At 36.5% G+C, this 22,362-nt stretch overlaps 3 protein-coding genes across 3 annotated transcripts in view; 2 read left to right on the top strand and 1 right to left on the bottom strand.

Moving 5' to 3' along the window:
* Positions 1-2,462, top strand: part of LOC306872471 (FHF complex subunit HOOK-interacting protein 1A-like) — a 26,701-nt gene extending 24,239 nt beyond the window's left edge. The window contains exon 13 of the mRNA XM_079421037.1: positions 193-2,462. Coding sequence (XP_079277163.1) covers positions 193-398 — 206 coding nt within the window. The 3' untranslated portion in view covers positions 399-2,462. The remainder of the gene's footprint in view (positions 1-192) is intronic.
* On the bottom strand, positions 1,724-22,362 carry gatb (glutamyl-tRNA(Gln) amidotransferase, subunit B). Its single transcript, XM_079421038.1, has 13 exons — positions 21,405-22,362; positions 18,832-18,982; positions 18,593-18,706; positions 13,577-13,775; positions 13,362-13,484; positions 11,428-11,541; positions 10,373-10,457; positions 7,936-7,980; positions 6,675-6,867; positions 5,063-5,196; positions 4,489-4,567; positions 4,173-4,307; positions 1,724-3,969 (listed from the first exon to the last, which is right to left on the bottom strand). Exons 1-13 carry the CDS (start codon positions 21,626-21,628, stop codon positions 3,844-3,846), a joined length of 1,722 nt encoding a protein of 573 aa, XP_079277164.1. The 5' UTR covers positions 21,629-22,362; the 3' UTR covers positions 1,724-3,843.
* LOC306872473 (dCTP pyrophosphatase 1-like) lies at positions 21,837-22,319 on the top strand (the record flags this gene model as incomplete). Its single annotated transcript, XM_079421039.1, has 1 exon — positions 21,837-22,319. The coding sequence occupies one exon, from the start codon at positions 21,837-21,839 to the stop codon at positions 22,317-22,319; it is 483 nt and encodes a 160-aa protein (XP_079277165.1).

Raw genomic sequence — 22,362 nt, 5'->3', positions numbered from 1 at the left:
TATCAGTATCTTGGTATAAATGTAGTCCAATAACTTTTGAAGTCATTTTTCAGTTTGAGGGTTGTAAAGCTACCGTTTTTCCCTTAGCAGTATAAACTGTTTCATCTTCTTTATTTGACTCGTTCAGTTTGAATAAACTACATTGTAATAATTTCTAAGACAATGTTTACATCTTTTTCCATTTCTATCTAGACTCTCCAAGTCCACAGAATGGAGATTGGTTCCATAGTTCTGAAGCAGACAGAATCAAGACGAAACCGAATATCCAACCCAAAACTGTGGTTCCCTTAAACAAAACTGAGGTATATGCCACAGTTCTTTTCACAGAGTTCCTGAAAGAGCTAGCAGCCTTTGCACAAGAACACTCCATCCTTTCTCATCTTCCCACGGAGCAGTAGCCTCTGATTCTGTTTTTATGTTTGTTATTAATGGTTCCAGGAAGCTTTTGAACTGACATTTTGAATGATTTTTAGTTCTTATTGAAAGCACTAAAACTACACTGTAACTCTAAATTAATGTGGGAATCTTTTTGACTTTTCAAAAAGGGGTATTTTTTTGGGGGTTCTTTCAAGCATGTTTTTGTTGTTCTGTTGTGTGAACAATCCATGATATTTCCATCATTTGATTATGCATTACCAAACCTGTCATAAAACAGTCATTGATTTTGCCTTCATTTCATAAAATTGACTTTGGGACACAAAATGCGGGATGCCTAACTGAAATTTCAGGCCTAAACTAAATAGTGATGGCTATACAGCCATTGAGCAAGAGGTGATGAGGCATTACATATTAATAACGTTTGAGGACCAGATTCTCTACAGACTGTATAGTGCTGCTGAAGTCTTTTTGCTGGAATGTTCCCATGATGGACTTATTCTGAATAGTGCCTATTCCTTTAGTCCTTAATTTTCAACATTTTCTTTACAGTAGTAAGCATACTTTCTAAACCTGGTCACTTGGCCATTTTATACAACTTGTCTGTAGGATTGCTGGATTTCCTCTCACCTTGAGAAACAATTCTTACACAGTCGTTCTGGTTCTGTGTAGAGCATCACTGATATCAACTTTCACATTGTCTATGCAGCACATGAGTTGTTAATGAACATGTTTGAAACTAGCAGCACACATGCTTGTTAATTAGGACGAGGTGTCTTTCTTTAGTGGGGTAAGATATACACTACTGTTTAAAATTATAACTTTTTTTTTATTTTTTTATAAAGAAATACTTTTATCCAGGAAGGACACATTAGACTGATCAAAAGTGACAATTTTTTTGTAACAATGTAAAAGTTTTTACCCTATCAAATAAATACTGTTCTTTTGAACCTATTCATAAAACAATCATGAAAATTGCATCACAGTTTCCACAATTTTAATCATCAACACAACTGCTTTTAATATTGATAATAAGGAAATGTACCTGAAAATTCAGCTTTGCCATCACAGGAGTAAATTACATTTTCTAATTTATATAAAAAAATCTTCCCAACCCCAAACTGTTAAAATGTAGTGTTTTAAAACTATTTTAGAGGGATATAAAATCTTATATTTTTTTACAGACATTCCCTTTGTATTTTGATTTTTGTTTCTTTGTTTTATCTTGAATCCTCACAACATTGTTTGCATAGCCCCTGAAAATGGCCATAAAGGACATTGATTTTACTGAAACACGATCAGAGAGATCACAATGAGTTGCATACATTTTTTATTTTTATTTTTTTTTACATTTGTACAAGAAAGCATTTGAAAAGCAATTCCAGTGTATCTAAACACCCACATGCAAAAGAGATAGTGTGCTTTAGTATCAAAGTTGCCTTGATTTTGAAGTATTTTTACCATGTTATATATCAAAACATTAACTTGTTCAGTAATACACATTTGTTTTTAGTACAAACTGTTACATGAAATTTGTAAGTGCACCATATTGATTATACGCATTAGTGATTACACTTTAAATAGAATTTCACAAGTAATATTTAAAAATGATTGTATTTCACATTTGATTAATTGCCTTAAATGTATTCATTGCCTTTAATTTGTTTAGATATTTTTTTTAAAGGTAGATGTTTTACATGAAGTCCCTCCCTAATCTAATTGTCAATCAAAATTGATTACCAAACATCCCGAGGTCACAATGTAGCGTGTTAATCCAAAGATATTTATATGCATTTTATGTACCACAGATGACCTTAATATGGGGAATCAAGAGCTAGATTAGAAATTCTATATTAAATTGCCTTACTGGTGGTAAGCAATACTTAAATTTTACATCTCTGTATAGTTCTGTTGTATAAAGAAATACTGAATTTGTAATAATGTCACCAGCTCATCTTTTATGTTCAGACAGGAAACTGTTAAGCATTTTCTGTATATCAAATGGAAATGGCTTCTGTCAGAAATGTATAAAGGCGTGACATTTTGAATAAAGATATCTCCTGTCCTGGCATATGAGAGAGTGGGCCATAACATTGTCAGTCTTGTGAAGGCAAGAAGAGTGAATAATGTGCTGCAACTGTTATGAACATTACTTTTCTGCCACTTGCTTAATGTATGTTGTTGTTGTTTTTTTTTTACATTAGTATCTGATGCACCTGTAATTAGTCACAGAAGAGCCAAACAAAGTTCTGATGCTCTGGATGTAAATTTGGGGGTTAAATTTAGTTCATATTAAAGACGGATGCATACAAGTATGATAGATAACGTTATAACTAAAGAAACATCTTAACATTGTCAATGAAATGCCCACACCCAAATAATGCTACTGTAAATATGATCTTTTGGGTTGGCAACAAATGGCACAGTAATTTACTGTGTTAATTTGGCCTGCTCCATGTATACAGCTTTGGGTGAGGATGTGCCTGTGTGTTTGGGAACATTAACTTGTGGATACTGTTGACCGAATTTAACTCACTGTTCCCCGGATAGTCCTTTCAGCAAAAGGGGCTTTGTTCAAAACTAGATCCTTTTTCAGTTCATATTCAGTAATGTCTAAAGGACCCATTGTGATCTGTGCCTATAGATCTTTTGACATACAAGTTTGGAATGATTTGGAAATATCCCTTATAGAATGCACTTCATTTCGTAGAAGGAAAAAAAGTAATACCTAACATTAGCTACTCAATGTATGGTAGCCATAGCATAGATGACTCTCTTGTCTTGGCATAATTGTATGCAAAATCAATCCACCAGAGGGCGCTAGTTACTCATATAACAACCAACACTAGTGTGTATTTTCCTAAGCACCATCAAGTTATATGATTTGATATGTTGTCTTAATTCAATATGCTGGGTCTGATTAAAAAGTCTTCGTAGTATATAAACATCACATTTATTTGAACCCCCAGTCAGACCCTATATTCCAGACCTGGAATATGCTGGAAATGGTTAATGGTGATAAAACATCCGAAGTTTCAGGCAACTTTGGCCTGACCTCCTAAAAGGATGAATAATCCCACAAAATCCAATTCTGATGGAAAATCCATACAGAGCTGCAAACAACTTAAAGCAGCGCAAAGAGATTCTGTGCACACACAAGATATTCTCACAAGAGCTGACTATTAAGGAATCAGTGATCATTGAGTGATAAAGTGCTCAGTTAATTCTGGCCTCTCAGACATTTAACTCAACACTTTAGAAATAAAACAACACACAGCCTTGATGCATGAAATATTTTGTTTATCAGACCAGTAAATATTAACAGGCTGTGTAGCTCTAAATTTTACAGTGTAGACACCTTTCTGGAACAATTGTACAGAGTCTATTAAATGTATGAAAATGACATTTCCCCATTAAGTTGCTTGTTCAGAACACAGCATTAACCCATAAAGAGGCATGCTGGGTAATTCATGAGACCATTTTCTCTAAAATGGCTCTGACTTGGACCGGGTCAGTTCTGCCTTTGGTTTCTCTCTGAACTTCACCCATCAGTTTGTTCAGTACTTTCTTATTACCCCCTCTGATAATCTGAACCTGCAACAACAAAGTTAATTTGCAAAAATGATTGCATAATTTATCAAAGTTAGCCAGCAGTTAATTTTATAAACAAACAAACAAAAAATAAAATAAATATAGTTTAAAAGTTTTATATTTAGTAATAATATCCCACATTTGTACTAGCTCAAAATATTTAAAGACAAACTGAGTTTTTAAAGTGAATTAATTTTTGGATTTACCTCCTCAGGGTGACTGTCCACAATCCTTTTACAGATCTTTTGTAGCTCCTCTTTGTCATTTATCATCCACAAATCCTGCTCCTTCACTATCTGGCCCACTGTCTTCTCTGGAGCCTTCCACATCTCCTGGAAAACCTGTGCTCACCACATACAAACACAAAACAGGCCTGTGGTTTAAGGAAAACCTAACACAATATAGCTGACAAGTCTTCTGGCAATAAGTCAGTGTGCGTGTGTGTGTCTGTGTGTTTTGTAAATGTGCAGCACAAATTAAAGTTTGTGCCGCACATGTGCACATGTATTTTTTCCCACTTACTTGCTTGGCAGTTGAAGATGAGACATGACCAGATTCTACAAGATTGATCAGCTCAGCAAGAGCACATGGAGAGATGGGACTGAGAAAGAGAGGAAGAGATTAGAAAGTAACAACAGATTGCACTCTCAGAAAGAAATGTGCGAAAGAATGTCTCAGAGAGCAAGAATTAGAAACATTAAGACCCAGGAGAACTCATTACTGAATGGGTTAAACATGGCTTCTGTCTGTGTGTTCACACAATTTGGGCCCACTCACATATTAGTTAACTTAAGAAAACAAGAGGTGATCACAGAGGCAGTTTCTGATCACTGAGCTGGCGAAGTCCCAGAAAAACACTCCTATACATACATCCCCCAGCATGAAGTGAATACAGCTTCCATTATTTATTACTTACTGACTGGAAACAATGTTGGTGAGAAGGAATAAAACAAACAGACTGGAAATAAGCCTCCAGCACTCACACAAAGGCACGCTCCATGTCTCCCTTTTCTCTTGGAATTATTTATTCTAATTTATTTTCCAATGTTTTTGATGTATCACAGCTATTGAATGACTCAACTCAGTGCTGGCTCACCTCTGAGAGACTTTCAGACTCTGACTATTCAGATTTCCCATCAGCTCCCTTGTTACCCAGCCAATCACCTTCCTTGGTTCTGCTTTGGTCATCTGAACAACACTCTCGAAGTAGTCCATAAGCCCGTCTTCATTCTGAAAGAGTAGTTATCATAGAATTAAAAACTTTTAAATTAATATTAAATACCTATGATGTAAAAAAGTCAAAAAGAATAAATCATGAGATTTATCCAAAACTATGGAAGCCTGTTTCCACTTCAGAATTAAAGAAAAAGACAATTGAAAAATATAAGGCAAAAAAATAAGGCAATTGTGGGATAAGGTTTAAGAAATAGTCATATTGTGAGAAATGAAGTGAGAGTTATGAAATAAAGTTGCCATTGTGAAGTCACAGGTGTGATAGAAGTTACAAGAAATAAAGTTTCAACAATCAAGTCACAATTAAGTGAAGCAGTTGCAACTATGAGATATAAATATAATTATAAGATATTCCAATTGTGAATTAAAGGTGCAATTATAAGAAACAGCTGTAATTATGATATAAAGTCAAAATGAGAAACAGTCGCAACTGTGAGATAAAGACAATAATGAGAAGTCGTAATTGATAGATAGAAGACAAGATAGATAGTGGCAAGAAATAAAATTGCAATTACAAGGAATAAAGCTGCAATTATGATAATTATAAGAAGTGATTGTGACATTGTGACATTTATGAGAAATAAAGTTGCAAAAGTTGAGATTATTTTTCTTTTTGAGGCAAGATGGAAAATCATAGCACTTACAACTGGACAAGGTAAAAATGCAGTTGGAATTATTATAAGGATCAGAGTGCCTGATGGGAAATGTGCAGTGTTGGGAAGATAATAGGTTACCCTATTTCAAATATAATAAGTAGTGTAACCATTTCAATTACTATATTAAAGTAATGTAACTGATTACTTTTCTGAATTTCAATTTCTATATTTTTTTTCTAAACTTTTAATAATTTCCAAACATTTAAAGCAGGCAGGGTTAACCTTACAGTAGCACTCAACACTGATTACTGTCAGACTTTCAAGATCCTTCATCACTTGAATTAAGATTAGAATTTCATTTTAAAACACAGCCACCACAAAATCAGACTTTAGCACCTCTTTTTTACTTTGAGATCATTCTGATGTTAAAAACAGATTTAAAATCATAAGATATAGTTTCATAGCTATAGTTCTGTAAATCAAATCTTTGCATAGCTGTGACAGGAAACACTGGCATCTAACAATGTGCTGGGAAAAAAAACTGTTAATCTTAAAAAATAAAGCATATACACAAACCCAAATAGGATAAAACAAAACAGATAAAATAAAACAGTGTCCTAAACTCTGAAATGTTGGTGTCTCATATTTTAGAGCAGGCAATTAAATTTGGGTAAGAAATCAATTAAATCTGTATTTGTGAAAAGATGTAACCCCCTTTGTAATTGTTAACTTTTTCATAAGAAACTGTAATTTAACTACACTTTTTTTTTCTCAGTAACTATAACAGATTAGTTACACTTATTTTGTGCTTAAATTATGTAACACTGGTAATGTGTGCCATAAAACAAACATGCACAGCTTGAATGAGGACTTCCTCACCACCAGTGTGAAGCTGTGCTCTTGCAGGATGCCATACGTCTCCACTATCCTTGTCCTTTTCACAGATGGCAGCTCTGGCAACTGGGCACTCAGCCTGTCAATCACCACAACCTGGGCAGGGTCAACGCCAGCAGCCACTGAAGCCTCACTCTCATAAACAAACAGTGGCGGCAAGTTGGGCTCTGGCATGAACCTGAGAGATAAAGAGAGAATGTATGTACATGCGACACAGCAGAAGGTGTGACTCAGGTAGGTCATGTGGGGAAACACAAGAGCGTGTTCTTATCAGGTGCAAAGATAAGCTAACATTTGCCGTGTTCACACAGCGCGAGTGTCATCTCAAGGCCTAATCTCCAGCCCTCTCTGTCTCTCTGTCACACCCCTCTCATATATCTCTTCGACCTGAACCAGCCACTGTCGGTCTGAAAGCGTCCCCTCCAGTGGCGGTCCATCACAAGCACGGGTGACTGAGCCCTCTTAAAAATTAATGTAACCGTTTAAGTGAAATTAAATGAAATGAACTGCTGTTTTAATCAATTTCAAATGTGCATAACTCACATGGATATATATTTTTCATGCATCATACTACAGCTCAGGCAAGTTCTGATCACTGCATGAATGCAAGAAACACGCCTCTGATTGGATATTCAAATTACGCATTTGTTTCTGTCAGAAATGTAGCCAAAAAGGCAAAACAGAGAAATTAAAGTGACTTCTTTCCACGTAGAAAACAAATCGTAAATGCTGTATTGGTTGGTCACTTGCTGAACAAAAGAATAGTTTCATTTATAAGTGTTTATATTGGTCATAGTCTGTAGATGGCACTGCATGATTTGCTCCATTTCTTCACTTCATTCACCCTCTCTTCCCTCCCTCTTCCTTCATGTGGATCTACAGCCGCATTATCACAGCACAGGCAATGAAATCACATCACCACTAGTCTTCCTGTCCGTCACATCTCCACTAGTCGTCCTGTCCACTTCCTCCTCTGTTTTGTTCCCCCGATCACTCTCTCTCCCTCCATGTCACCGTATTCACTTTCATCCATCTCCCATACTCCCTTGTCTGTCTAGAAACTCAGTTTTTCTGTTGCTTTCCTTTCACCTGTTTTTTTTTTTTATCATGCGCTGTCCATCTTCCCTCTGCTCCATCACTCTTTCCACTGTCTTCTTCTGTTTTTCCTTTTCCTGATTCCCTGTAACACTCCACAGGATGGAGCAGATTTCACTCACCTGAAAGGTTCATGGAGGGTTATGCTAACCTGTAGTCTTGTAGGCCTTCCTTATCCCTCATTGGAATTGTGTTACTGGGGGAGGGAGAGAGAGAGAGACAGAGAGAGAGAGATGGTAATAAATAAGTCATATACGTCTCAAAAAGCAAGCAAATATATGAAATGATAAAGTAGATGGTTCTTACAGGCATTCAGAATGTACATACACAGGAAAATATATAGTCAGTCAGACATTATTGCACCAAACTGGGAGAAAGCACAGCACAGCACAGCACAACATAACATGTAACAACAATATAATACAATATAGACTATTATTTTGGTGAAAAGTAAAATGTGACCTTTTTGAGCACTGGCCAATATCTATGTCCACCTGACTAATTAACAGAAGCGTTATGGCGCGTTTACAGTTTTAGTAATTACCTCAGTCTACTTTACATAAAGTCTAGTTTATGTTCTACAACACTATTAACAAATACATGTTAATTTGAATAATCAATAGAACCACAATACAACAAGCAACAGTTGTTATGCCTTCTTCAGTGCCTTCTTAATAAACTTTATTTATTATTAACTATATTTAATAAAGTTTATTTAGCTTATTAAAGGGATAGTTCATCCAAAAATGTAAATTCTTAATAAATGGTGACAGAATATTCATTGTTGGGTGAACTATCCCTTTAAACAGGACATTAGCCATCCAGCTGTGAATGCTACTGTACATTAAACTGTATTGTAAGGCTTTTGTTTATTTTCAGATTAATCTTGCAATTATCAACCTGAAGGGGTTTATTTAGCGTTAATGACCAGCTCACTGTACATTATCCTGATACTTGCATGGCTACTAACCAAATGACAAATAAATGATGGACACCAAATTTTTTAGAAATCATGTTAGAAGAAAGAGACCATAAGTCAATTATAGTTTAGCTTCCATTGTGCAAAGATATCTGACCACAGACTGCTGCGACTGGCTAATTAGAATAAAGTGTTCCAGAAGGTTGTGTACTAAGCACTAATAGATTGGTGGTTTGTGCTAGCAGATCATATCCAAGAGCAGGAGGACACAGCTGTGAGAAGTGACTTTTATTTCATGGGCAGATGCTCGCAATAATACTGCTCTGTCATGTGTAGAGAGCATGAGTTAGTGTGTATGTCTGGTGCTGTCATGTGTACAAGTCAACACATGACACAACTACTGAGGTCAAATGACCGCATTCATCTTCTGTCACAGACGGACAGGAAAAAGACCAGGGGAACAGTATGCTTCCCATGACTAAATGCAGCATTTCCTGAATCACTCTTCACCAGTGCGGCAGAATTTACTGTGCCACAACAAGAAATTATATTTTGTGAGTTGTGAGGTTTCATTTTGAATTGAACATAAGACAAAAAGACATGTATCACTAAATAAATGCCAGAACAACATGTCTGGCTATTGTGTTGTTTAAAAAAAACAAAAAAACAAAAAAAAAAAAAAACAGTATGACAAGTGTAGCCCGGTTCACAAAAAAAAGAACATTATTGGTTTGACATCGTATGAAGAATCCTTTACTAAATGTACTCATTGAATCAATCAGATTGGTATCTGACTGGCACAACTGTTCAAAAGTAAGATATTTTAATGTTTTTGAAAGAAGTCTCTTTGTAATATATTTTTAAATGTAGTTTATTCCTGTTATGGAAGCAGCCATTACTCCAGTCTTCAGTGCCACATAATGATCCTTCAGAAATGATTCTAATTTGGTGTTCAAGAAACAATTCTTATGCTGCTTATTGTTTTAATGGAAACTGTGATTTTCTTTCTTTTCCCACATTTTTCAGGATTCTGTGTTGAAAAGCAAGTTTAAAAAACAGCATTTATTTGAAATTGATTTTTTTTTAAACTATGTTAAAAATCTTTTTTCCTTAAAAAAAACAAAAATCTGACCTGACTGTTTTAAACAGTAGAGTACATAATGAATTACAAGTCTTGACTTTTAGTAATGTCCAGCTTAATTCAGTTACAATATGTGAATCTTTATTTAGTAACATGCATTGATTTTTTATTTTTTTTGTAATTAATAACATTAAAATCATCAAAACATTAAATTATTAAATTAATCTTTAAAATATGTTTCCAAAATTTTATTTTTGGTATTGTACTGTATTCTTATTTGGGTGGTTTGAACTCTTTAAGGGTAGTAGAGGGGGCTCCTCTTCTGTTAGAAACACTGACTAAACCTGACATCAAGGCTCAGTGTGTGCAATGTGTCAATGTATGTGATCAGCCATGAGACACAAAATTTTTTATCTGACATTAACAATTTTAAGTGGATGTGGGTTTAAAATGCAATAAGGAACCAATATAGAATTTGAGACTCAAACCATGTAAAACACAGATCCTCTAATTGCATTGCTCTGTTCCAATTGATATCACAGGAGAATACAGTGCTTGTAGAAATATGCCTGTTCTGGGCCTCCTTACCCAGATTTGCTGTCAAATGCTCGGGTCTCATTAAGAACCATCCCACCGCTCTGTAGAACCTCCATCTGTCTCTGGATCTCATAGTCTATGGAACATGTACCAAGAGAGAGCCAATCAAACTCTAAACACTACCTTCTGCCAACAAAAGACCCTAAAGTACTTCTGAAATGGTTGAACATCAGCATTTTTCCTCATGACTGCCTAAACGAGCTTTGGGGGGAACTGTTCTATAGTAGAAAACCTCTGGTAATCCTTTAGTTTTATTACAGCGTACAGTATAGTTGTCTTTACAAAGCACTAAAACAAAATGTATTAAATATTCATTAAATTGTATAACTTTCTCTTTTAGGGAACAGTGTAAAATAGGGTTAAGAAACTCATGTCATACTCAGTGATTATTTACTCTCTCTTTTATTGACAGCACTATTTAATCTTCTCGTCCTTGACAGGAATGTTTATGTGGGTCTTCAACACTCATTATTTTCTTGGATCAGCTCAGTCAGATTTCCTTTTGAGTGAAACTCCTGGTTTCAAAAACACAACTCGGTGGTTGAAATTATTGTGATATGTGTGTGTATGTGTGCGTTTCATCAGCAGAGATGATGGCTTCTGCAGCCTTTATTCAGCAGTGCACATCTTGACAGAGCATTTAACACGAGACAGAGACGGAGTGAGGTGAAAATGCTTATTGTTCATGTTGCTTATCTGGAGTTTGCAGTTTGACTTTCAGCTCTGGCATAAATTACACAGAGACACTCATTCCCTCCAACTGATGCCAGGCTAAATCTGACAACCACACAAAAAAAGTGACTTCCAGCTATTACTAAAGCGCGTGAGTGTGTGTGAATACCAATGCAGCATGATTAAAAGATTTCTGAAACCCACTGGCTAAAAGTGTACTTCATTCCCTCGACACGTCTTGCTTCACACAGGACTAGCAAAGAGATTTTACTGTACACTTGTACTTAAACTAGAAAAGCCCTTTTTCAAACCAGAAGGGAGATCTTGATATCCATAAAACTCTTTCTCAGTATCAGCTGGACACATATTCTTACCTATGGCTTTAGCCAGGTGCCTCACACTGTTGACATTTTTTACCTCTGTCCTCACTCCCAAAGGCTCTCCAGGTCGATGCACGGAGACATTGGCATCAACTCTAAGCTGCCCCTCTGTGAGAGGAGAGAAAAAGGGATCTGATATGAGAATCGCTCCAAACAGTCATTACAATTCAACCATACACAGCTCTCAAAACCCCTGCTTAACAAACACTGCATACATTTGAATTTGAATGATTTATTTGCATGAAATACAGTATTCTGGAGTGCCCTGTGCACCACTGAATAGTCTGCACCAGATAAACAATTTGCTGTATTTTGCTTCAGGGGGTTTTGATTAAACAAAAGCTATTGAATTTTTCATCACAGGAAGACAATAGGTTGATTGAGCGGTGACACTTTAAGAAGGGTTGAGAAACAGGTCAGTTATTTTCTCATTTGAATTTGTGACTCCTACACAAACACTACATTTTATCAATGTTCTTACTTAAAGTGTGTAATTGAAACTATGACTCACTCATATAAAAGTTTCAAGAATTCAAATATCTCATTCAAAATACACAAACTAGTGAAGTTGGAAACGGGGAAAAAGTAATCCAAAAACTCATTGGCGAAGCCATAGAGTGACCATTGGTGAAGGAGTCTCACTACAGTCCTTTTGTGGTATACAGCGGAGCCTTCTCCTTTGGCCCTGACAGTATACAATCCCTAGACTTTAAATTTAAATTTATTCAAGATCATTTTTAGATAAGGATTTGTATAAAAACAAAAAAAAGTTTTTTGAACATTTGCAATTCCTCATTAAAGCATTTCTGCACTCTAAAAAATGCTGGGTTAAATACAACCCAGCGCTCGGTAAAATATGGACGAACCCAGCGGTTGGGTTACTACCCAGAAGGTTGGGTTAAACATTTAACCCAACTGTTGGTTGAAAACAACCCAACATGTGTTCTGTCCCATATTTACCCAGCACTAGGTTGTATTTCATTTAACCCAGCATTTTTTTTAGTGTGGACAGAAGGCTATTCAGCAGGTACAGTATTTCTGCAATATTCCTGATTTATGACGTATGTGATATATCTGAATGCAAAAATTCACGGGCAAAGCTTTCCTCATGATGCACTCTTTAATATAAATCTTGGTGATGAATAGAATACGGTCTACTGGACTGGTCGATATATTGAGTATTAACAATTTTGCTACCAATATAAAATTAAGCAATGTTATGATTATTGTGATTTTTTTTTTAGCCATAATGTTATTTACAATCCAATTTTTCTTAAATGTTTTCATAGCAAATCTTTAATTTAAACTTCAGTAGAAAAGTCAAGTGGTAGGTTCAATTAATCTCTGTGATTCAGTTCAAAACTGTCCTTTCACTACACTATCAACAAGTCTGATTTAACTATTTGCTTGCTTCACTACTCAAAAATGTTTCTGAAAAATTGCAAAGAAATTTTAATGTATTAGTTTGTTAAAGTAGTTAATATAAGTTAAATATGTAAATATTGCAGTTTATTACAATGAAACAATTAATACAGTGAAAATTATTTAATGTCATTCTTCCGTTTATGTAATGACAGGGAATGTTACTTGATTGTTTTAACTAGATTTTACTGTATTTCACTTCATGCATTAAATATTTTCTATTTACATCTATCTGTTTTTATATTTAAACTATTTATTTTGGAGCTATCTGGTCAAAATTATTGTTTTTAGACTGAGAAAACCCCCTTTTAAGCTATTTCCGAGCAAGTACATCAATATTGAGATGTACATTGAAAATAACCTTATGGATACTGTGTAGATTACTGATTCTGATACATTTGGTGCAAGCAAGGTGATTTGTGTCAGAGAACCCAATCACGGGAATAAATGTGTATAGACATTAAAGGTTCTGATCAATGTTAGCTGTAGGGGATGTATTAAATCACCAGCCATGTTAGCCTGGCAGGTGCCCAGAGCCTGCAGGATGAGCTGAAGCTCTCTGACAGCAGCTGCTGCCTCCTCTCCGCAACACATCTCTGGCTCCATCACCAGCTCCATCAGACCTACACCTACAAACAGAGAGACACAGCGTTTATATCAGACACTGTCCACAAAGGACACAAACTCTTCATGTTTCTGTATAAGAGTGAAGAAGCAGCACCTGCTCTGTTGAGATCTATGAGAGTCTGACTCCGTTCATCATCATGGAGACTCTTTCCACTGTCTTGCTCAAGCTGGATCTGTTTAATTTTCACACTCTTGGTTACAACTTGGTTTCTTCTGCGACCTTCAAAATAACTATAGACCAGCATGCCATTCACTGCTATGGGAACCCTCTGCTGAGTGATCTGGTAGCCTGCCTAAAAAAAACACAAACAACAAACTGTTACACAACTAAACAATGGTGGGTATCAGGACCATTTTAATTTGGTAGTTTATCTAGACCAAAATATATCTATTAAATATCGGTGTCTGGCCAAGGGTTTTCAAACAGCAGGAGAGTGCAGGAGACCGCAGGAGACCCAAAATAAAAATAACATAAAAAAATTAAATAAAATAAAGTTAAAATTGTCAATATCATTTTAAATACTGGTCAGAACTTACATTATTATTATTACAAATCACAGTAATTGTGTTCTACTGACAGTCATTTATTTTACATTTATTTTACTCTTTAGGTTTATGCATCCAACAATATAGAGTTAGAGAAAATACTGTGTTAAAGAACTTCCAGAAATTTTGGGACGTTTTTTAAATTTGAATAAAATGAAAACTAAAAGACTTTCAAATCACATGAGCCAATATTGTATTCACAATAGAACATAGAGAACATAAATGTTTAAACTGCGAAATTTTACACTTTTATCCACTAAATGAACTCATTTCAAATTTGATCCCTTATCTCAAAAATGTTGGCACGGGGGCAACAAAGGGCTGAAAAAGTTAATTGACCTCAGGTCTGTAACATGATTAACTATAAAAGGGATGTCTGAGAGGCAGAGTCTCTCAGAAGTAAAGATAGGCAGAGGCTCTCCAATCCGTGAAAGTGTGCGTAAAAAGATTGTGGAATACTTTAAAAACAAATCTCATCATCTACAGTGCATAACATCATCAAAAGATTCAGAGAAATTGGAGAAATCTGTGTGTAAGGGACAAGGCCGAAGACCTTTGTTGGATGCCCGTGGTCTTCGGGCCCTCAGACGACACTGCATCACTCATCGGCATGATTCTGTCATTGACATTACTAAATGGGCCCAAGAATACTTCCAGAAACCACTGTCAGTAAACATAATCTGCTATGCCATCTACAGATGCCAACTAAAGCTCTATCATGCAAAAAGGAAGCCATATGTGAACATGGTCCAGAAGCGCCGTATTGTCCTGTGGGCCAAGGTTCATTTATAATGGACTGTTTCAAAGTGGAAAAGTGTTCTATGGTCAGATGAGTCCAAATTTGACATACTTGTTGGAAATCACGGACGCAGTGTCCTCCAGGCTAAAGAGGAGGGAGACCTTCCAGTGTGTTATCAGCGTTCAGTTCAAAAGCCAGCATCTCTGATGGTATGGGGGTGCATAAGTGCATATGGTATGGGCAGCTTGCATGTTTTGGAAGGCACTATGAATGCTGAAAGGTATATAAAGGTTTTAGAGCAACATATGCTCCCCTCCAGGCGACGTCTATTTCAGGGAAGGCCTTGTGTATTTCAGCAGGACAATGCAAAACCACATACTGCAGCTATTACAACAGCATGGCTTCATAGTAGAAGAGTCCGGGTGCTGAATTGGCCTGCCTGCAGTCCAGATCTTTCACCTATAGAGAATATTTGGCACATCATTAAAGGAAAAATACGTCAAAGATGACCACAAACTCTTCAGCAGCTGGAAACCTATATCAGGCAGAATGGAACCAAATTCCAACACCAAAACTCCAGAAACTCATAACCTCGATGCCCAGACATCTTCAAACTGTTCTGAAAAGAAGAGGAGATGCTACACCATGGTAAACATGCCCCCGTCCCAAATATTTTGAGATCTGTAGCAGGCATCAAATTTGAAATGAGCTAATTTTGTGCATAAAATTTTAAAATTTCTCAGTTTAAACATTTGTTACGTTATCTATGTTCTATCGTGAATAAAATATTGACTCGTGTGATTTGAAATTCTTTTAGTTTTCATTTTATTCAAATAAACAAAAAAAAACGTCGCAACATTTCCGGAATTAGGGTTGTATATTCTGTACTTTTATTCAGCAACAATGCATTCAATTGATTAAAACAAAACAAAAAAACAGAACAAAAAAAAAACCAGTAAAGCCTTTTATATTATTACCAAAAAAATTATATTTCAAATAAATGCTGTTCATTTGAACTTTATATTCACCCTGGGGGGGTGTATCACAGTTTCCACAAAAATATTAAGCAGCACAACTGGACTAATGGGTGCTGACTGCTTTGCCATCAAAGAAAAAGCTTAAAACAGTTACTATACAATATTACGGTTTTCTGTTTTTGATCAAATTAAAGAAAAATAAACTTCTTTAAAAAATGTTGAACAATTTTTTAAACTTTGTATTTATAATATTTTAACACAGTATAAATTGGGTCTTTCTATACACAGTAAAACATATAGTTGCCTTTTGTATTGTAGGGATTTTTTTTGCATTTTTGGATGTCTGTAGCATCAAAGTCATGCTGTGTTTTGGATTAGACCTCATCCAGACTTAACATGAAATCTAAATGAATGACCTTAAAACATCATCATTGTATAATCAGAGAAATCTTTTGTGCCATCACTCATCAGAATCAAATCTGGTGTTTGGCAGGGTTGGGTAGGGTTGAAAGGCCAGGGTTAAGGTTATGACAAAATGAAACTGCATACAGATACTTGTGATCTGGCTACATTTTCAACCTCCTTCAATTTCACTGCAAAGCAAAACAGAGCACTCATAAATGTTGCTATAGCAACTCCATGACCAAAAGCCACTAGAAATGTATCATGGTTATTGGCATGCAAAAGAGTAAAGCAAAGAAAAAAAAGCAATTAGCCATTACCATCTGTGTGTTGTACCTGATCAACTAATTCATCATAGCCACAAAACAAAAAGCAAAAAAAAAAAAAAACAAATGTAAGCACTGAAGAAATTAAATTAGCACTAATGAAAAGTGACAGTTTCCTCATAAGTCAAAGATTCCCTCCATTTCAATGTCTGAGCTTTCTCAATACCAACTCAGTCAGAATCAGTCCTTGCTTACCTTTGATTATTTTGGTAATACTTAGGACCATGTGATATTTTTTTTAATAAATCTGCAAAAATGTCAACAATTCTGTGTTTTTCTGTCAATATGGGGTGCTGTGTGTACATTAATGAGGACTGTATGTAATGAACTTAAATGATTTTAGTAAATGGCTGCAATATAACAAAAAATAAAAAATTTAAGGGGGTCTGAATACTTTCCGTACCCACTGTATGTTATTTTGTCTTAAAAAATGAAGTGCTGATAGAAACAAAAATCGCTGAGTAAATGGACTACAGCCAAAGAATTACTGAAAAAAACTAAATAGAGCACAACAGGTTGGTTCTGGAAGAAACAATCTAATTTATTTTCTCCAAAGAAAATTATGACGATAACAAATCTTTCAAAAAAAAAAAAAAAAAGAGTACATTGAGCTCTGGGGTTGTTAAGAGAAAGCATATGCTTCTGTAGATGCTTCTCAACTTCATTTTAAGAAAATCACATTCAGTTGTAGAATTCCTGGTCTACCAATAAAAAAAAAGGCATCATTACCATGGAAACAGGAAATGTAGCAATCTGACTCAACAGAGCCCCCTCACCCTCTTCCAATAAAACAATGAAATCAACATTTTAAATCAACACATTTTATTATATATACTGAAAAATATAGATTACCTAATTGTTCTGAAGTCAATGGATTTTTGATTAAAGGCCTGAAATAAGGTCGGTGGTTTACACAAGTTTAAGATAAAATACATCAGTAATTCTCCCAAGTGGCCAAATGGGACTACAGAGGATGTCTAAAACATCAAACGTCATACCATCAAACAGTTAAACTCCTTTACTCAATAATCTGCTTGTGTTTATAATTGCACTCTTGCAAACTATTCTAACTCAAACTCTCATGTAGTCATGTAACCATAGATTGTTTATATCCTATGTTTAGCTTTTTTACTTCTGCTGATAGTATTCAGGTCGCAAATAAAAGATTTATGCACAAAACATGTAAGAATCATAAAGCTTTGTTTGTCACAGAGCTTATTTTCTGCAACAATTCAAAAGCCAGTAGATTTTTTTTTTAATCAAGGGAACCAGGGTGATACTAAGTTCTGGGTTGACCTATAAAATTACACCATTACTGCAGTACGCTATTGTTCTTGTTGTTACTAAATTTATTCAATTATTCACAGTAATTCACAAGTTCATTTCCACATTAAAACGTAGTTTTTTACCTGTTTGTGATTACCTTTTTTTATACTTTAAATGAAATGTTAGTGTTGTGAGTAATCTCAGAGATGGCTGAATTGGTTCATGGCTTAGAACTCCTAGTTAAAAAGATTTAAAATTCCTATATTAATAAAAAGAAGAAGTGGGCAGTCACTGTTGAGGCCCATTGAATCCTGTCATCATCATCATGCATCACAGAGTACAATTCATTTTTATTTATTTAATTATTTTCTAAATGCTCTCAGGATATTTACAAAAGGTGAGTTTGAACTGCATGTTTGGTGGAGGACAGTGTTCTCAGAACTACAACATTTAAAAAAAAAAATTATTTGGCCTTACAAATTCAATACCAGAGCTGAAACAATGCTCGGACCAGAGCTTGAATGTTTTAAGCTTTTAAGAGCAGACACTGTTATTCATCTACATTAGTGGCAGCTATTCTGTTTCCTGCCTGTTCAGCATCACTTCTTCATTAAAGCTCAGGGAAAGAAAGAGTGATGCGCTGGATATATGTACATGTCTCTTTGACAAACGATGGATCCATAAAGCAGCTAATCAAAAATAACAACCATATAGAGTTGGAGGCGTACGAAAGATGTTCTTGTCCATTGCATTTGTGTCATCAGCACTTCTATCCTTTGGAGTACGAAAGATAAAACTAAGAAACGCTGACAAATTCATAAAGCATCTATATGTGTGCAGCTAAGAGAACTCACAGGCATGTCTGCATAAAAGTAGTGCTTCCTGTCGAATAGTGACTTCCTGTTGATGGTACAGTTGAGAGCAAGGCCTGTCAATACAGCAGCCTCCACACACCTTCTGTTCAGCACCTTAGGAAATGTAGCAGCAAGACATTCAACAGAATTTATAAGTGCAATGAAATGACAGACATAATGCAGATTTACATTGGTGTGTGTATATATGTGTGTTTGTGTAATTTAATTCATTTACATACTGGCAGTGTTCCTGGTAATGAAGCATCAAAATGTGAGACAAGTGAGTTTGGTGGAGCCAAGAACCTAACATGAGATCCAGAGAAGAGCTTTGATGTGGACTGAATCTGAGCATGGATTTCCAGACCCACAACACCAACCATCTGAGGAAGACTAGACAACAAAGCCCAAGAGATGAAGAGTTGGTGGCACTGGAACTGACGGCACTTTATAGTAACTTTATACATTTATTTAGCAACAAATTAAATTGATCAAAAATGACAGTAAACACTTTTATACAGTCAGGTCCATAAATATAACATTTTTGGCTCTATACACCAGCACAATGGATTTCAAATGAAACGAACAAGATGTGCATTAATTGCAGACTGTCAGCTTTAATTTGAGGGTATTTGCATCCAAATCAGGTGAACGGTGTAGGAATTACAACAGTTTGCATATGTGCCTCCCACTTGTTAAGGGACAGAATAATAATCATAAATCAAACTTTCACTTTTTAATACTTGGTTGCAAATCCTTTGCAGTCAATTACAGCCTGAAGTCTGGAACGCATAGACATCACCAGACGCTGGGTTTCATCCCTTGTGATGCTCTGCCAGGCCTCTACTGCAACCGTCTTCAGTTCCTGCTTGTTCTTGGGGCATTTTCCCTTCAGTTTTGTCTTTAGCAAGTGAAATGCATACTCAATCAGATTCAGGTCAGGTGATTGACTTGGCCATTGCCTAAAAGTCCACTTCTTTCCCTTCAAAAACTCTTTGGTTGCTTTTGCAGTATGCTTTGGGTCATTGTCCATCTGCACTGTGAAGCGCCGTCCAGTGAGTTCTGAAGCATTTGGCTGAATATGAGCAGATAATATTGCCCGAAACACTTCAGAATTCATCCTGCTGCTTTTGTCAGCAGTCACATCATCAATAAATACAAGAGAACCAGTTCCACTGGCAGCCATACATGCCCACGCCATGACACTACCACCACCATGCTTCACTGATGAGGTGGTATGCTTAGGATCATGAGCAGTTCCTTTCCTTCTCTTCCCATCACTCTGGTACAAGTTGATCTTGGTCTCATCTGTCCATAGGATGTTGTTCCAGAACTGTGAAGGCTTTTTTAGATGTCGTTTGGCAAACTCTAATCTGGCCTTCCTGTTTTTGAGGCTCACCAATGGTTTACATCTTGTGGTGAACCCTCTGTATTCACTCTGGTGAAGTCTTCTCTTGATTGTTGACTTTGACACACATACACCTACCTCCTGGAGAGTGTTCTTGATCTGGCCAACTGTTGTGAAGGGTGTTTTCTTCACCAGCGAAAGAATTCTTCGGTCATCCACCACAGTTGTTTTCCGTGGTCTTCCGGGTCTTTTGGTGTTGCTGAGCTCACCGGTGCATTCCTTCTTTTTAAGAATGTTCCAAACAGTTGTTTTGGCCACGCCTAATGTTTTTGCTATCTCTCTGATGGGTTTGTTTTGTTTTTTCAGCCTACTGATGGCTTGCTTTACTGATAGTGACAGCTCTTTGGATCTCATCTTGACAGTTGACAGCAACAGATTCCAAATGCAAATAGCACACTTGAAATGAACTCTGGACCTTTTATCTGCTCATTGTAATTGGGATAATGAGGGAATAACACACACCTGGCCATGGAACAGCTGAGAAGCCAATTGTCCCATTACTTTTGGTCCCTTAACAAGTGGGAGGCACATATGCAAACTGATGTAATTCCTACACCGTTCACCTGATTTGGATGTAAATACCCTCAAATTAAAGCTGACAGTCTGCAGTTAAAGCACATCTTGTTCGTTTCATTTGAAATCCATTGTGGTGGTGTATAGAGCCAATAATGTTAGAATTGTGTCGATGTCCCAATATTTATGGACCTGACTGTAATGGTATACAACACTTCAATTTCTATTTCAGTTTTTTTCAGTTTTAAATTGTAATAATGCTTCATAATATTGATGCATTTACATCTACTTTGAAAGATAAGAGACTTCTTTACAACATTACACCCAAACATTTTAACAATAGTGTAGTTTAACCCCCCTCCCTAAAATAGAGTAAGTTCGTGAGTTCTCTGATCCATTTTTTTGTATCCAAGTCTAAAAAAAACTATTATTAGGAACTATTAGCAGGAGTAAAAAATGTGACAAGCAGCCACGGTGGTCTCAATTAAGTATTTGAATGTATTTTAATGAATGAACTGTGGTCATTTTTATTGTAATGCATATTATTAATTAAAGATATTTTAATTCATTTCGTAAAATACTTACATTATTTTAACATACACATTAACAAACACCATCCGTTTTTCTTTGCAGTATGTATTAATGACATAATATATATACAGTTTTTTCAGAGCACATGTAAATTCAAGGTCAGCAATAAAGTATGGGTCTGAAGAGTTTCAAATATGCAGTCTGTCAGTGTCAAAACACGTACACCACATTAATTAACTCCATTAAATCACAGAAAGACCATTACTCAAATCCCTCATGTTGATAACAAATGTCAGAATAACGTTACCTGTCTACAACCTATGCACCTCCTACATAGCATTTTTTGGGGAATTTGTTTCCTACCTTTTAGCATGGACTTTGCGCTGAAGTTGAGTTTTGGATCCAGATGTCCATATTGTCCTTATCACTAAATTAAAAGCATCAATATGATATAAACTTTGTGATTTATTAGCATATTTCCTTAGCTTAAAGAACATTCTGCTGTATCCCGAAGAGGAGGCTGCCATGCTTGTGTTTGCGTGTGGGCAGATGGTACATGTAGTTTTACAGAGCAGCCAGGAGCTCATGATGATGAAGAAAAAACTTCAACTCCCATAATGCCATTGGCGCAAAGGCAAAGTTTCCGGCGACTTCTTATGACGGCATTCATAAAACCGCGTATTGATAACTGTGGGGCAGTTGGTGGCGGGAGATTCACGCATGGTACCGCACGTGAATGATCATCTTTGAGCACTTCTCAATTTTCTGGGCTTGCCTTTCGCTCGTTTAATTACAATGGCGCTGCAGCAAAACGGGATCGGATCCAAACACAACGGTGACACTTCCAGCCATCACCCATCTAAGAAAGAGAACGGAGAAATCCAGCATGACCGGGCCGAGGGATTCACTTTCACCTCCGAGCCCACGCTTGAAGACATCCGCTGCATGCAGGCTGAATTCACGGAGGAGAGGAGCTGGAACCAGTTCCACAAGCCGCGGAACCTGCTGCTCGCGCTGGTCGGGGAGGTCGGGGAGCTGGCGGAGCTCTTCCAGTGGCGCGGGGAGGTGGAGGAGGGCCTGCCGGACTGGACCGAGCCGCAGCGGGAGCACCTGGCCCAGGAGCTCAGCGACGTGTTGATCTATCTGGTTGAACTGGCAGAAAAATGCCACGTTGATCTGCCTCAAGCTGTCCTCCGCAAAATGGCCCTCAACCGACTCAAGTACCCGGCCAGCAAAGTTCATGGGTCTGCCAAGAAATACACCGAGTACAAGGACTGATGTCCTGGGTGACTTGGTGCTGTAGCCAAAGACTCTCGTTACT

This window comes from Barbus barbus (assembly GCF_936440315.1).
Source record: "Barbus barbus genome assembly, chromosome: 7".
NCBI classification, from domain to species: Eukaryota; Metazoa; Chordata; class Actinopteri; order Cypriniformes; family Cyprinidae; genus Barbus; species Barbus barbus.
Note: the sequence above shows the minus strand (reverse complement) of the source record. Positions and strands in the feature narration are given on the sequence as shown.